At 37.0% G+C, this 14731-nt stretch overlaps 1 protein-coding gene across 3 annotated transcripts in view; it reads right to left on the minus strand.

Annotated features, from left to right (window-relative positions):
- Positions 1 to 5519: 5519 nt before the first annotated feature.
- avl9 (AVL9 homolog (S. cerevisiase)) overlaps positions 5520 to 14731 on the minus strand; it is a 60000-nt gene continuing 50788 nt past the window's right edge. Inside the window, exons 14-16 of one of the 3 annotated variants that reach the window (XM_079851254.1) lie at positions 14038 to 14091; positions 11733 to 11821; positions 5520 to 6144 (exon numbers count right to left, since the gene is read on the minus strand). In XM_079851254.1, coding sequence (XP_079707380.1) covers positions 6032 to 6144; positions 11733 to 11821; positions 14038 to 14091 — 256 coding nt within the window. In that variant the 3' untranslated portion in view covers positions 5520 to 6031. Of the gene's footprint in view, positions 6145 to 9401; positions 9467 to 11732; positions 11822 to 14037; positions 14092 to 14731 lie in introns of those variants that run through there. The other 2 variants (XM_079851256.1, XM_079851255.1) reach the window with 2 other exon arrangements.

The following is a 14731-nucleotide window of genomic DNA, read 5'->3' on the forward strand; positions in this document are numbered from 1 at the left end:
CTGCTGTTATTGTTTAATAGTGTGTACAAAAATGTTTTTTTCCTGCTAGATTGAACCCTCACTTTTGGTTATTATTATTTCATACTACTGTTTTTAAAAGAATATTGCAGACTCTTTCTGTTGCTTGGGACATTCATGTGAGTATGGGCCCAAAATATCAGGTTCACATGGATGGGTGTTTCCTGACAGCATTGTGTTTTTTCAATGAATGGTAAAATATTATTTTAAAAAGAAAGAAACCCGAGTCAATATGAGTTGTAAGCACGCAGCATTTTTTTTAAATGCGAAAACGTGTTAATTCAAGCTTGTGTACCTTGAAGCATTTGTGTTCAACAAAAGAAGTTTGCATGAACAGATTTTCTGCATATTTATATTATATTGGGCCCAGACTTCGACTGCTGACAGCTGACAATTTCCTTCTGGTGTGGCTGAGCTTTTACCAGTTTTAAAATAGGAACTATGTAATACCCATTTATTAGAAAAACATTTATGAAGTCTCTTGTTCTAAAACCTGATGGCTGCATTCAGTGATTGTATATGCACAGTTGCTTGACAGATATTAATACACACCTTGCCCGCCTCCAAAAAACTATTTTAAAACAGTAAAATACAATACTGTTCATCTGTACTGTAAAATCATTGTTTTCCAGTTAATTAATCAGATCACATGGCAAATACATTACCTAACCTATTCATATGATAAAATAATGTAGAGAGATTCAATACAGCTCTGTGCCTAAATTTTTACTGGAGTGCAGTTGGATCATATTAACATGTTTTGCAAATGTCCCATCTCTTGTTTGCATATGTACTGTATTTACACTTTTCTGCACATCAAGGATTGTCAGGGTGTTTTCTCAAGATTAGGCTTTATGGCAATGAATATATATAGTGTTTTTTTTTTTTTAAATGGTCCTCTCTAGAATTAATATTTCTGACTGACTATCAAGTTTATGGTCACTGACTGACTTTTATGAGGTAAATGTGATGTTACGTGACATTGTTTGCCGATTAAGCGATTACACGAGACATGATTCATTTCAGTAAGTTGTAAGTCTTTCAACATACCTTCTGATGTTCATGCATGTTTATTTGGTGCTGTAACTAGTATTAAAGTGGAAGAGATGAACGGTTTACATGCCACAACAGGTGTAGTGCCGAATTTCGACCCCTGCCAAATTATTACCCCCCTAGTATTGGTAGGTTTAGGATTAGTTGTGGGGGAGGGGTTAGGATTAGGCAATCAGGTACTGACTTCAACGAGGGGGGTAATAATTTGGCAGGGGGTCGAAATTCGGCACAACACCGGCAAGGCTATATGTGCTTCCTTCATAAAAACACATTTAAATAGAATGTCATGAAATACGTGTCGTCTATCGAACACATCCCAGCATAAACGCTCTCAATAAATTTGTGACTGTTCACAAACCACTATAATTTGAACAGAAAAGCAAGCATACTGTTTGCGTGATTATAGGCCTGGCAGCCAGTTCGGATAATAAATAGTCATTGCCTTACCTAATGCAGTTTTTTCACATTCTGGAATTCACTGGAAAATGAAGGGTGCGAAGAGCGCTCCCTATAAAATGCTGTCACTTATCTCAGTTCATTGTGATCTCACAAAGTTCCGCTAATTGATTAAGCTGACTGCATAATGAATTTTATTTAGACTACAATGTAGACACTTTGTTTGTTATGTGTTAACTTATAACGAGAGGATTTGCAGCGTGCAGAACTCCTCACTGGACAAAAACTCTGGCGTTTTGAGTGGTGATTCGAACTTAAACACGTCTGATTGCCCTAGTGAAAAATAAATATACTAAAATGTATTTGAAATACATTTATTTTATGCTAAGTATACTACAAATACATTTACATATTTATGTGCTTAATATAAATACCCTGCAATTGTACTTTTTGTATACTAAATTGGTATACTTAAAGTCTGCACTTTAGTTATCCAGAAATAGTGCTGAAGTTCAACTAAAGGTATATTTGATTGCGATAAAGTGGAACTATTGCAAGTATAGGCTACTTAAGGTACCCTATACTTTAACTGCAAATTCCAAACTGCATTTTGCACCCTTAAAGGGCACTTTGGGAAGGGGACACCATTTGTTGGGGTGTTCCAAATGAAAGTGAACAACTGGATCCCTTTACGAAGGGCCCTTCCACAAGGCTGTTGGTGAAGGGTACATGCGATGGTCACTTCAAGGAAGTAATTTGATCATTTATGGTCATGTGACCTAGTGAATACGTGTGATTCATTTTAAAGTTAGATGACTGGAGAGTTCAAGTTTACTTGCACACAGAGTAATTCAAGTTGTTTAGTTTTGTTTGTGATATATTTCACACATTTTTGCCATGTTGTTTAAATGAGTTTCATAGGTAAGAAATGTGTTAGGTAATGCAGAGTCCAAAAGACAGCAAGTTTTAGAGTTGAGCACAGAGAAACACACTCACACACACATATATAACATACATTTTAAAAACGTTTTTATATAAAATGTTTATTTATTTACAACAGTTATGTTAACAGCAATAATAAGACATTTCTGTTTATAAGAACAGCTAATCAGCTGATGGACACTGTACTGTGTTGTCATGGGAACATCTCAGGTGAAGAGAAATTACGTTGTCTTTCATTGCTTTCTTCACCAAGTGAGTTCCAAATGGCTACATAAGGGCAAACATGTGCCCTGCTCACTCCAAAGTCCCCACTTCAAGGGCTCTGCCCTTCGAAGGGAGTAGGGCATAGGGATGCTCACTTCCGTTTGGAATTTGCCTAAATAGACTGATAGTATACAGATATCATACATACTATCCTTACTAATAGTAATATTAAACACAATTTAAGGTGTACTATCAAGAAATGTGCATTGTGCAATAAAGAAGTACTCCAAATAAAGTTGAATTATAATTATATCAGTAAGTCTGTAATGTTAGTAAATATGTAAATGGGTTTGTAGTATACTTAGTATGAAATAAATGTATTTTAAATAGGTTTAGGTTTTATTAAGGTTTTTTCATAGGGTGGGCATTGCGTTCAAGAATCTAACAGATACAGGATGTATGTGATTGGCTACATTGCTCAAAACAGCAAAAAACGTTGTAAATAGAAACCTTTGATGCTCTCGAGAGCAAAACCACCAAATTTATTTAGCCAATATGCTATTATTACAGAGAAAACTGATCCTAGACCAGCAGTTATGGGCAGCTTTTCCCTCTAAAAGCAATCAGAAGTAGCAGCAGTCAGTGGTTTGAGTGAGAAAATTCTACGCTATTGAGCCCGTAGCCAGGGGAAGGCCCAGCCTTACACACGCTTCTCCTATGGAAATAGCAGTAGGTGTGCTCGACTTCATGCGGTGTATGACATCAAAGTACCACGAGAGCGATTTGAAAGCATACGAAACCGTCTGCTCTCTAATCGCTCTCATGGTACTTTGATTTCATATTCCAATCGTTCTGCGCAGGAGCCACATGAAGTCGAACACACCTATTAGGACTTTCTGTAAAGCTGCTTGGAAACGATGTGTATTGTGAAGCACGATACAAATAAATCTGTCTTGACACTTGGTTGTACAGACAGGATTTGTTGGTGAAATTAAAATGGCGCTGACATCAATGGATATTCTGGAGGTTTCAAAAGGCTATATATTTTTTAGAAACTTCAAGCATGCGCTGAATCTCAGCTGATCCATGGCTACCTAGAATATGATGCTTATCACAGCATCTCTATAAGGTCCATTCAGTATTATCAGCAGCTTTATCGCATTGCTCAGGAGCTAATTACCCTCCTCCCTCCCCAACTCATCCTTTCGTCCAATCAGGACTTGGCCTTCTGATATTCCTCTTCAAATCAGACTCTTTTTTCTTGAATCATGTTGTACATAAATCACTGAACTGGTGGGCCGTAACGTGCTGCGTTAACGTGAGACTCTTATTGGGCGATAAAAAAAAATATCGCCGTTAATCTATTCTCAAAGTTGGGTTGGGAGCTGGGTCTATACTACAAGCTATGATGACTTTCACCTTGATATTTTATCGCGGATGTATACCTAGCCGAATTCGGTTCGGTGTTCGGTACTACACAGCGCTAAGAGATCCAGTAAAGAAAGCATTTGAATTCGCCACTGAAGTAATAACATCGCTGCGAGATCTAGTGAGAAACATTCACATTTCTCCATTATTAACGGATCAAACAGTGCGTGGAAGCCAGGAAGAAACATTGTGCCATGAATGAACTATCCAGTGTCCACAGATCTGCAACATTTACCATGGATTTACTGTAGTAACACTAACTGCAACCATGGAAGTTTGGCAGGAATAGTAGGCTATATGCTTTCAAGTAACATTACGTTGGTTTTATTTTGACATTATGAATAAAATTGCTGCCCTCAAATGTTAATCTGAACTAAAAATAGACCTTTGTTTATAACTACTACAATATTAGGCTACATTTCATTTTTTCCAAGGAGCTGTTTTGTTTTATATGCTCATAAGAGTCTATTATAGCTCCATCATTGCTCAAAGTAAAAAAATAAAAAAAAATCATACTTTATTATGTTAGTTTTAATAATAATAAAAAAAATCTCTGGCATTTTTTCACAAGTTCTTTTAAATGTCACTTTGTATTTAAGAAACACGTGCCCTTTAGTCATTATTTGGGTAGCACACATATTCTGAATGCCTTCGGCAGAATTCAAATGAGCCATTTTAATCTAGATTAATCTAGATTAATTCCAAGATTACAGTGAGATTAATCTAGATTAAAAAAAATTAATCTATGCCCACCACTACTGAACATTAATAATATTTGCAATACATTTATGTTGGTTCTGTTCTGATTACCCTAAGAGAGGGTAATCGCTGCTCTCCTGCCATAACATACCGCCAATCCAAATTGTAAACAAATTTTCATTGTCAGTCATCTTTGACAATAGTGGTCCTGACAGAATTAAAGTTATCTGGATAACTGTCAGCAGATGATACAAAGTGAGTGTCTGTCTATCTATCTATCTATCTATCTATCTATCTATCTATCTATCTATCTATCTATCTATCTATCTATCTGTACTTGCAAGGAAAACTGGCTTAGTCTAACATTATCCAACAATTTCTCTTTGTAGAACTCATAATGGATTTGTTTTTAAATAAATGCTGATAAACGTTAGTTATGTGAACAAACAAGTATATTCTATAAAAAATATTGTTTCAGTCAGTATGCATTTTTAATAATGTTAAAGTAGTTCAATATTTATGAATTTGACTATGTACAGTACTTATCTATTACAGTGTGCTTGCAGAGAGAGCCCGCCCACGTTCTTCTGATTGGCTGTGATTTTTTAATGATTTTGCTGTGTGGAGTCTGGTGTGGACCACAGGTGGGGACAGACAAATTGCTTGTCACAGGAATTTTATCACATATCTTCTGGTTAGGACAATGTAACTCCTGGGTCATTTTCATCAATAAATGAAAACCACACAGATTTGTGTTATATTTGCTAAATAGCATTCTCTTTATTGCATTATAGGACTGATCTAAACACGATGTAGGTCCAATTTATAGGACTCTATAGTGCCACTGTTTCTTTATTTGTGAGAAAAGTGGACAGCGACAGCTTTAAGTAACATAGGCCGATTGTGACCCTAATGTTTATTTTTCATTTGCCATTAGAGATAATCAGTGTGCTATTTGTAGGAAAAATACCTATAAAACATTTGGTAACCTGATCTCAGAATAGACAGGTTTTATGATTTCCCATAACTTCCCAGTCCCATAACCATTAACAATCCCAAACGGAACACCTGAAAATAGTGTATTTTGTCAGAGGTAAATGCTTTTATTACAGTATTTATTACCATTAAACTACTACAATGAGTACTAAATCTAAAATCAAGCTGCTGTAATCCTCTTTTTATTTTACATTTTCTCTTTCTCTATAAAAATCTTCATTGTTATATTTCCTAACAATAGAGATGTGTGCAATGTCTGCAGTATTGTCTTCTCTTTAGAACTTAGAAGTAGACGTCAGTCCGTAGACTGTGGAGATGCACTGACTGCTGCGGTCGGCTGAGCCAGCATGGAGAACCAGGACGACATGGCTGATTTAGCGACGGTCAAAGCTCCACCTACTGACTGACCTAAAAATAATAATAATAATAATAATACATTTAAGCCAAGCAAGAAATAATTGCAGGAGCTACAAAACCTGTTGCTCATAAATAAATAAAACCATTAAACCAATAATTACTTAAAGGTCTAGGATCACAACTATTATGAGCCAAGACCTGTTATATAGCACATATGGAAAGCATCACATTCTAATACATTCTTATACATTCAAAATCAAACAATTTCCTTTTCCTTGTTTCAGCACCTTGCGAAAGTATTCAATTTTTTTTTCATTTTGTCATGTTGCAGCCTTGTTAAAATGCTTTAAATCATAATTTTGTTTTTCATATCAATATACGCTCCATACCCCATAATGACAAAGCAAATAGCAGATTAGTGATAACTTAGCAAATGTATTTAAAAAACAAAAATAAATACATTGCAAACTTTGACTGGAGTTAAGCAAAGAACTTTACTTTAACTAAAAGTAAAGTACTAAAAACTTTAACTGTGGAGTTTGTCACAGTTAAGCTGTGACAAATTCTATTAATTGGACATGATTTGAAAAAGACACACAAGTTTAAATGTCATGATTATGTTCTGTTATGTGGAATTTTATTTTTGACATTTTGTTCGGTTTCCTTCGGTTCCTGTTTCTCCGCTCTGTTTAGTTTCAAGCCGTTTCTCAATATGCGTTTTTGTCTGTACTTGTGTTCTTGTGAAATGTCATCAATCGCTGCCCAAGTACTCTTTCAATTCAAAGTTCACATCTAGCCAAGTCCAGTTCAAATCCCGGATGTGTTCTTGATCAAAGATACATTCGAGAGGTGACTTGTGCGGACTTGAGTCAGCCAGGTATCCCAGAATGCATCTTGCACCTACCAGCATGCAGCAATAGCAGAGGAGAAAACCCGCGTAATTTAAAAAATACTACTGTCACAAAATGTAGTTTTAAGAGTTTTTCAGGCAAGAATGTAGTTGTTTAAAGCTCAAATCTGTGGTTAGAAAGATAGCACCTTTTTGAAAATTTGATCTGACGTTTTTGGACTTATGAGATCCAGGTGATCACCAGGCGCTCAGCGCTCATGTACCCCGCTGAGAACAGCCGTTCCTCGGCTAGTGCTTCTGACGTTTGCTGCTGGCTCCGATGTCTCTGTAGTGGTTGAACATGAGATATAATTTGTATTGTGTATATCTAACGGGCGATCTTTTGGCTCATGAATCTATCATTTGTTCCCTGTCAAATTGTTTTGGCTGAGGGCAAAGAGAAGTGTCATCATTTTATATATTAAGGATATTTAACTGTACTGTTGTAGCCTATTAGAGCGCTGACTTTTTTAATTGTTTGCTTGTCTTTATTTCTTATTGTATAGCTTATACCCTTTACTCAACACTTTAACAAAAAGAGACATGGTTGTGTTTAATGTTATATTTCATTTTATTACAGTGAAGATTATCAGAGTACATGTGCAAATATGGCCTGAACCACATATTAATATGTTTAATATTTTTAAAATGTAAACGGAAAGAGTCAGGGTTGTGTTTTATACTTTGTTTTGTTATAAATAATATACATGCAGCAGTGAAGATAATCAATGTACACATTGCCTGAACCACATTTGTGTAGCTATTAATATGTTTTAAGATTTTTTAAATGAAAACGAAAAGAGACAGAATGGTGTTTTATTACATATTTCGTTTATTGTTGTCTAAAATATACATACTGAGATAAACAGAGTGAGCTGAGTGACGCTCTCAAGAACGCTGATGTTCCATGTTCCATAAAATAATGCAAGTATATGGCCAAAGTTACTCATTACTTCCTTGTTAGTGTAGCAAATTAGCTCAAGAGAACTATAAATAATTAATTATTACTAATTATAAATATTTGGATCAGTAAATATAATTTAATTGATGTAGCAGAATTAAGACCACAATCAACTAACCTGTTCGTCCAGCAAACACGCAGTATAAATTACTGATTCATTTTAAGAAATGTTAATTTCCGGCGTAAGGAAAATAACTTTCTTACTTACAGTACTACTCAGAGCATGTAGCTAAAATCGGCATGATCCAGTATATGAGCACGAACCACAAACAACTTTACATGTGACATGAACAAGACTTTATTTACTAGACTAAACACTTAGACTAATCAAACATACATACACATAAATGCATACAGTTTAACAATGGAGAGAGAGCTGAAGCAGAATACAGGAAAGCAATAAGTTATAGAATTGTTTGAAATTCAGCAGATCAACAGCCTTGAGCAAACCATCGGCTTTTAGTTCTAACACACCCTTCTTAAAAGAGGTAGGGATACCTAAAGCTGCATTCCGTAACTTTTTTGAGTTAAAAATTATCCAAAACATTTTTTTTGAGCAAGTACATAACCAGCCAAAACTGTCCAAAACTATCTGCTTGCCTTAGCTCAATTCAAAACGGTAAGCTTGTAATAATGTTTTTAATTCCAGTGGTACTGGTGGATTTTCGTGGGAAATTCGAGCATGTCTTTGCATCATCACGTCACATCTGTGCACATAAAGAAGGTGTCTCAGCTAGTAGGCTATATTGCGTGTGAGGATGTTGGAGGTGGAGATTTATAGCCTTTTCTCACAGCACTTGATATAAACTTATCAATTTGATGGCGGATCCAGAAAGGTTGAAACGACAATCACCAGTGACAACTGGAGATTCACCCTTTGTAAAATGCAAAAGACTTCGGACTTCGGAGTGGCTACAGAAAAAAAGAGACTGCAACCGGTCCCATGCGAAAACAAGGATAAATATCGGAAGGGCATTAAATGTAGTCACGCAATGCTGATGTTCTTGATGGATTAAATATAACAAATATGCGTGTCTGATCTGTCTCAGTCGCAACATTAGTTTCCATTTTTATCCATTTCACCAGTATTTTGTTCAGTTTCTTTGTTTGCCCTGTGTTTATATAGACCTTGGTTTGCAATCGTGTTTTGTCGGTTCTCGCTTATGGATTATGTGGTTTTGCATTTTCCCTTTGTTTGTTCCTGAGATCTCCTGCTTTTATCTTCTTTGTGAGTGTTTTCAAACCATGCTGACAGAAGAACTATCCAACAAAGACATAATATAAAGATAGACTTACCGGCTACTTGCCTCCTACTCTTCGTTGAGATTGTTTCTTCAAGGACAACACAAGGGATTTTTTTTAGACCTGGTGTGCCTAACACACTATCCAGACTGCTCCCTCTGTGTGTTTTTTAATACCAGCTTCTACGAGCGATCCAAGGCATGCCTGCCTAGAGAAGGTCCTTGAGGGATGTTTGCTAGATATGTAGAGTGGGTGATCCTACATAATAATCCCTTCAGCATCTGTGAGGCAGAGAAGAAAGAGCTCCGTCAGCCCCGCGCCCACCACGGACCCAGAGACAACACACAAGTCTGCCATGGACCCCACACTAGTGCCTTCTCTTTCTATGGACTCAGAGTCAGCCACCATTTCCATCCTGGAGCAAGAACCGACAACCATTTCCATCCCGGGGCCAGAGCCTACGTCTATCCAGTAATCAGAGCTTGTGGCCCCAGTCTATCTCAGAGCCAGGGAAGGATCATTCCTTTATTGATTTGGTCCACGGATGCAGGTCTCATCCTTGTCCCCACCCTCAAACTATCTTCTTCTCCGCTGGTCCTGCACAGCAATTTGGATGGTCTGGTTCTGCCTGGAGTCCTTCCTCCTCCTATGATCCTAGCTCCTTCGTTGGTCCAGTCTGACACCTTGGTTCTGTTCTCTCTGTCCACTTATGTGGATTCGCCTTCTCTGCTGGTGTTTCTCAGCTTCTCGGCTCTGCCCTCACCGCTAACTCCCTCCAGCTCTCCGGCTCTGCCTCCGGTTTCCCCACCAACAGCTAGGCTTTGTGAGATGGTTCCCAGCGACTCCGCCTTGGCCTTCTGGTCCTGCAGTCGTGTCTGGCTTTCGGTGTCATCTGCTTACAATTATTTTTAGCTGTACGAAACAGCTCGTTATGCTGCTTGATACTGCAAACTTGTATTTCTTACCATATTATTTTAATGTACTGTCATAATTATAAACACATTGTTTTGTAGCGCAAATAGTTTACTGTACTTTGTTATTCTTCTCGTTACTTCCCTATAGCAGCTAATGAATTGGAAGTCTCGCACATCCATAGAAAATAGCTTACTTCCACACTAAAAAATAAGGCGGATAGCCCATATTTTGTCATTTCTCGTTTATGGATTATATGCCCTGTGAGATTAAGTCACTTACAATGTGCATTTATTTGAAAAAGGAACATGCACCAAACATCGATCCAAACTTGTGATGAGAAGCATTTACAAGCCTGTTGTCCAACAAAAGAGAACATTTAATGACGTTTTTACTCCACTCACTTTATAACATCAGTCAAGTGTTTTAAATAACTTCCTTTCGTGATCTGATATGGCTTCCTATCACAGAAAGAGGCAGAAATTATATTATTTTAAAGTATTCTACAGTGATAAAGGCTATGTTGATTAGCATTGCATTATAAATATATTTTATTCTTATGAAAATACCCGAGATGGCTTGAAGAACAAAGATAAACCATATATTGACCATATATTATAAACCGCAATCGTATGTTTATTGTCTTCATTTCATTGTTCAATACGTCTCTATCTGCGTTTTATTCAGCTGCTGCTGCAGCAATATCTGCATGACTTTGTCCATAAAATGGATTTCCTGAAACCTCATAAGTTTTATGACTTCAAGGGGTCTCACTTGTGGACTTCCAGCATGAATGAAACCGACATTACATTACATGGGTGTACTCAATAATGCTCACAATCACATCACCCTATTTTGGGTGAAAATAGGAAAAATAGTACTTCTCTCTAAATAAATTTATATGTGAATTTAGACATATGCGAATCAATACGTTTTTTTCCTAGGTTTTTTCTAAGTTTTTTTTTTTAAAGATTTTCTAACAAAAATTTAAGAAATTATTGTCAAAGATTTTTATAAAAATAATATATATTTATATAAATTTTTTAAATCGAATTTTCCTAAATTGTGCATCCCTAATTCTGGCTGAACTCCTATATCTGGAGATGGGAGAAACTTACAGAAGGACAGTTCAGTTAAATCAGATCAAACATGCATTTTAGTCTGGGACTAGGCTTAAGCCTTGTCAGTGGGACCGGGGGTGAATGTACTTGAGTGGCTCAGCCATATCCTGAAGGTGAACCCAATTAAACCTAAGACCTAAAAATGGCTGTTCACTGATGGTCCCAATTAAGATGTGCAAAGCTTGGGTGCTTCAACCAAGCACTTTTTAAAAAGTTTTTACTTTTTAATAAATTTGCAAAACGTTTTCACAAATGTGTATTTTGCTTTGTCATTATGTGCTATGAAGTGCAGATTGATGTAAAAAAAAAACATTTTAGCATAAGGTTGCAACATGCAAAATGTGGGGGAAAAAAATGCAAGGTATGAATACTTTCACAAGGCACTGTAAATGGCATGTACTACATGCACAGTGTGGCTGTTTTGTACTGCTGGAACAGATTGTATGGGAAATAAGTTCAATGTGAAATAAGAAAGAATTAACAAGTGAACTAATGAATCTATTGTTAATCTTACCGACAGCCTTTCCTGTTTGCACGACACTTCTGCTCGTTGACATCACAGCATTCCCAATCTTCTTCCCACGCTCGCTGTTCTGCATTGAACTGAAATAACAGGAGTGAGCCATCACAAAAACTCCCAATTCCATGATTAACCCCTTCTGAGACTGAGACTTCTGAGAAGCTGTCATACATGGGGGTGCACTCCTATACAGTACATGTATGCTCCCTACCGCCTCCCACCAGTGAACAAGTGGCGCCTGGTTATTCTTTCACAACAAGGCACAAAGTAACTTTTCAGACCCTTTAGTGTCTTTGTTCTTCTCTGGTGGAATGAGCTGCCAACCTCCATACAAACTGCTGAGACCACCACAACTTTCATGAAGAAACATCTCTTCCACAAGCACTTGACTAATGCACAACCATAAACAAAGCACTTACTCTAACTCCAATTAAATTATCTTCTGTTCTAGCTTTTGTATTCATCTAGCAGCTTATACTTTAAACTTGCCAACGACTACTATGAATATTGTTGCTCTTATGAAAATTGCCTGTGATGTTCCCCATTTCTAAATTGCTTTTGGAAAAAAAAGTATTGCTTAATAAATAAATACATTAGCAACTCTGGCCCTGTACACATTCAATTCACTTTTGGATTTGTTGTCTTCAAAGGTTGGGCCTTTGTACAAAAGGACATGGTTGTTGTCACAATTTAATTCAGAAGAAGAATTTCCAGAACGGTGAATAGAAAAGCCCCGTACCGGTGCACACCGACCCACTTCAAGCTAAGAAAATGTATGTTTACACAGAAAATACTGCAGGTTTTAGTGACAATGTTTTAGTAATGTCTAGAGATGTGGACTGAAGTGACTTTGCATCACTGAACTATTGAAAACATATGTTCCTCTGAGTCAAAGGTGTCTTGCAGTCATGGGGCCCTATCTTGCACCCAGCGCAATTGACTTTGTACACCGACGCATGTATCATTCCTATTTTGCACCCGTGGCACAGCGGGCTTTTCCCTCCACAGACGCACGTCGGTTAACTAAGAAATACACTTGCGCTCCCCGGGGCGGTTCAGCGCAAAGAGGAGGCGTGTTCCGGCGCAAAAGTCAGTGGCGCGTTGCGCATGTTATTCAGATGCTATTTTAAGGGCGCATGCTTGGCCATAATCAATGTAGCATGTGCACAATGCGCATACACTTTGATTCTCTCATCTACACAGAAGCAGCAGTTTTCATTTTTGCAAATCATAGCCTACATTATTACGATAGATAGATAGATAGATAGATAGATAGATAGATAGATAGACAGTTTATTATAAAAGCATACATCTAGCTTACACATTTACCCAAATTATCATACGCCTGTTTAACCGAAGTTAATTTGGGTGTGTTTCTCCATCCCCAACTTCCCTGACGAGAACGTCGGTCTCCTCGGCTGTGAACCGCTCCTGGCGTGCATCTGGCAAATCCGCCGTTATAATAGGAATCCGCTATAGAACAAGCGCACCTGCTCTTAAAGGGAATGTGATCTGTCGCTCTGATTGGTTTATTTCACGTTATGCCCAAACCACACCTATGAATAATGAAGCTACTTCAGACCAACCCATTTTAGATTTGCGTCGGGCGTAAGAGTCATTTATCCCGCCGGTATAATAGCAACAGCACCCAAGACCCGCCCACAAAGTTACTTGCGTTTTGCGCTTGATACTTGCGTTTCAGATCGTTAAAAAAGGGCCCTTTGTCAGAATTTTTTATGTATTTTATTACATTTATTGTACCTTCTACTCTCAAAAGCCTTCAAGAGCTTGCTGTAGAGAAGATCCCAAATGCATCATGATACACAGGATTTGCTTTCATTTTAAACAAAAGATTCCCATTTAATATGTGACCTCTGAAAATATAAATCTGCCGCAACTTTTTCCGGAGAGATTTTATTTTTTCTATGCATTTTCTTTTTTGCACAGTAAAATAAAATTTGTAGCTTTGCCTTTTTTGCCAAATAATTTTGGCAGATAAATACTTCAACCAAGTTAAGAGTTTTTTCTTTCCTCATATTTAAAATATTGATTTTCCACATTTTTGATGGTTTAATCGAACTTGTAGGGTCATTAAAAACTAATATCCCCTCTGGACATCACTTTTGGCCAATACTGTATGTAGGCCCACTTTGGAAAAATGATTTAAAGCTCAAGTGGGGAGAACACCTTTTATAAGAACTGCATATTCACTAGTAAAGTTCTACAGACATTTTAAATGGATATTAAAACTACCCTATGAAGGAGTATGTAAACAAGAGCATAATAGTGTAACACTTACTGTGACAAGCGGATCTTCACATCGGCCACACTGTACTGACCCTGGAATGGATGTCTATGAACAGAGAGTCAAAGTTCAATTTTTCTGTGTTATGGTAAAACATTTGTGGAAAATAATTTTTGAGATAAACATGCTTGGCCTCCCTTCGAAAGTTTAAAAACATTGTATTGGGCAGAGTTAAAAACCTCAAAATTATTTGAAAAGTAAGCCAACTGAGCAACACGTGCTAATGATGCATAAAAGTTGACAAAACTTAATACCAGAAATTGGTAAAATGGTAGTTGGTGAAAGAGGGTGCAGTTAAACATGTTTTGTAAATGAACATGAAGTCACTGAACACATTTTTAATTTATAAATGAGTTAAGTTTGTAACTATGTTTGTATAGTACATTCATGTCCACACATGCTCTACTGAAGGTAGTTTACGACAGTTCACAACACAGTTCTTTAAACGTTCCTAACAATTTGTGACCTAGTGTTCTGAGTTGCTTATATAATAATGCACGTCTTCCATGTTTGAATAGTGGAGACCAGGGACTATTGTAACACAATTTGACCAATTTAGATACCCAAAATTAGCGACAGGGATGAAATCGTTATCAAACATGACCATCATCCTTTTGAGGTTACAGTAGAAGTTTGAAAAAGGAAAAAAATCTGGTTTAATATTTAATTTGCAATGCAGTGAATAAAC

The sequence above is a fragment of the Squalius cephalus genome (assembly GCF_949319135.1).
Source record: "Squalius cephalus genome assembly, chromosome: 19".
Lineage (NCBI taxonomy): Eukaryota > Metazoa > Chordata > Actinopteri > Cypriniformes > Leuciscidae > Squalius > Squalius cephalus.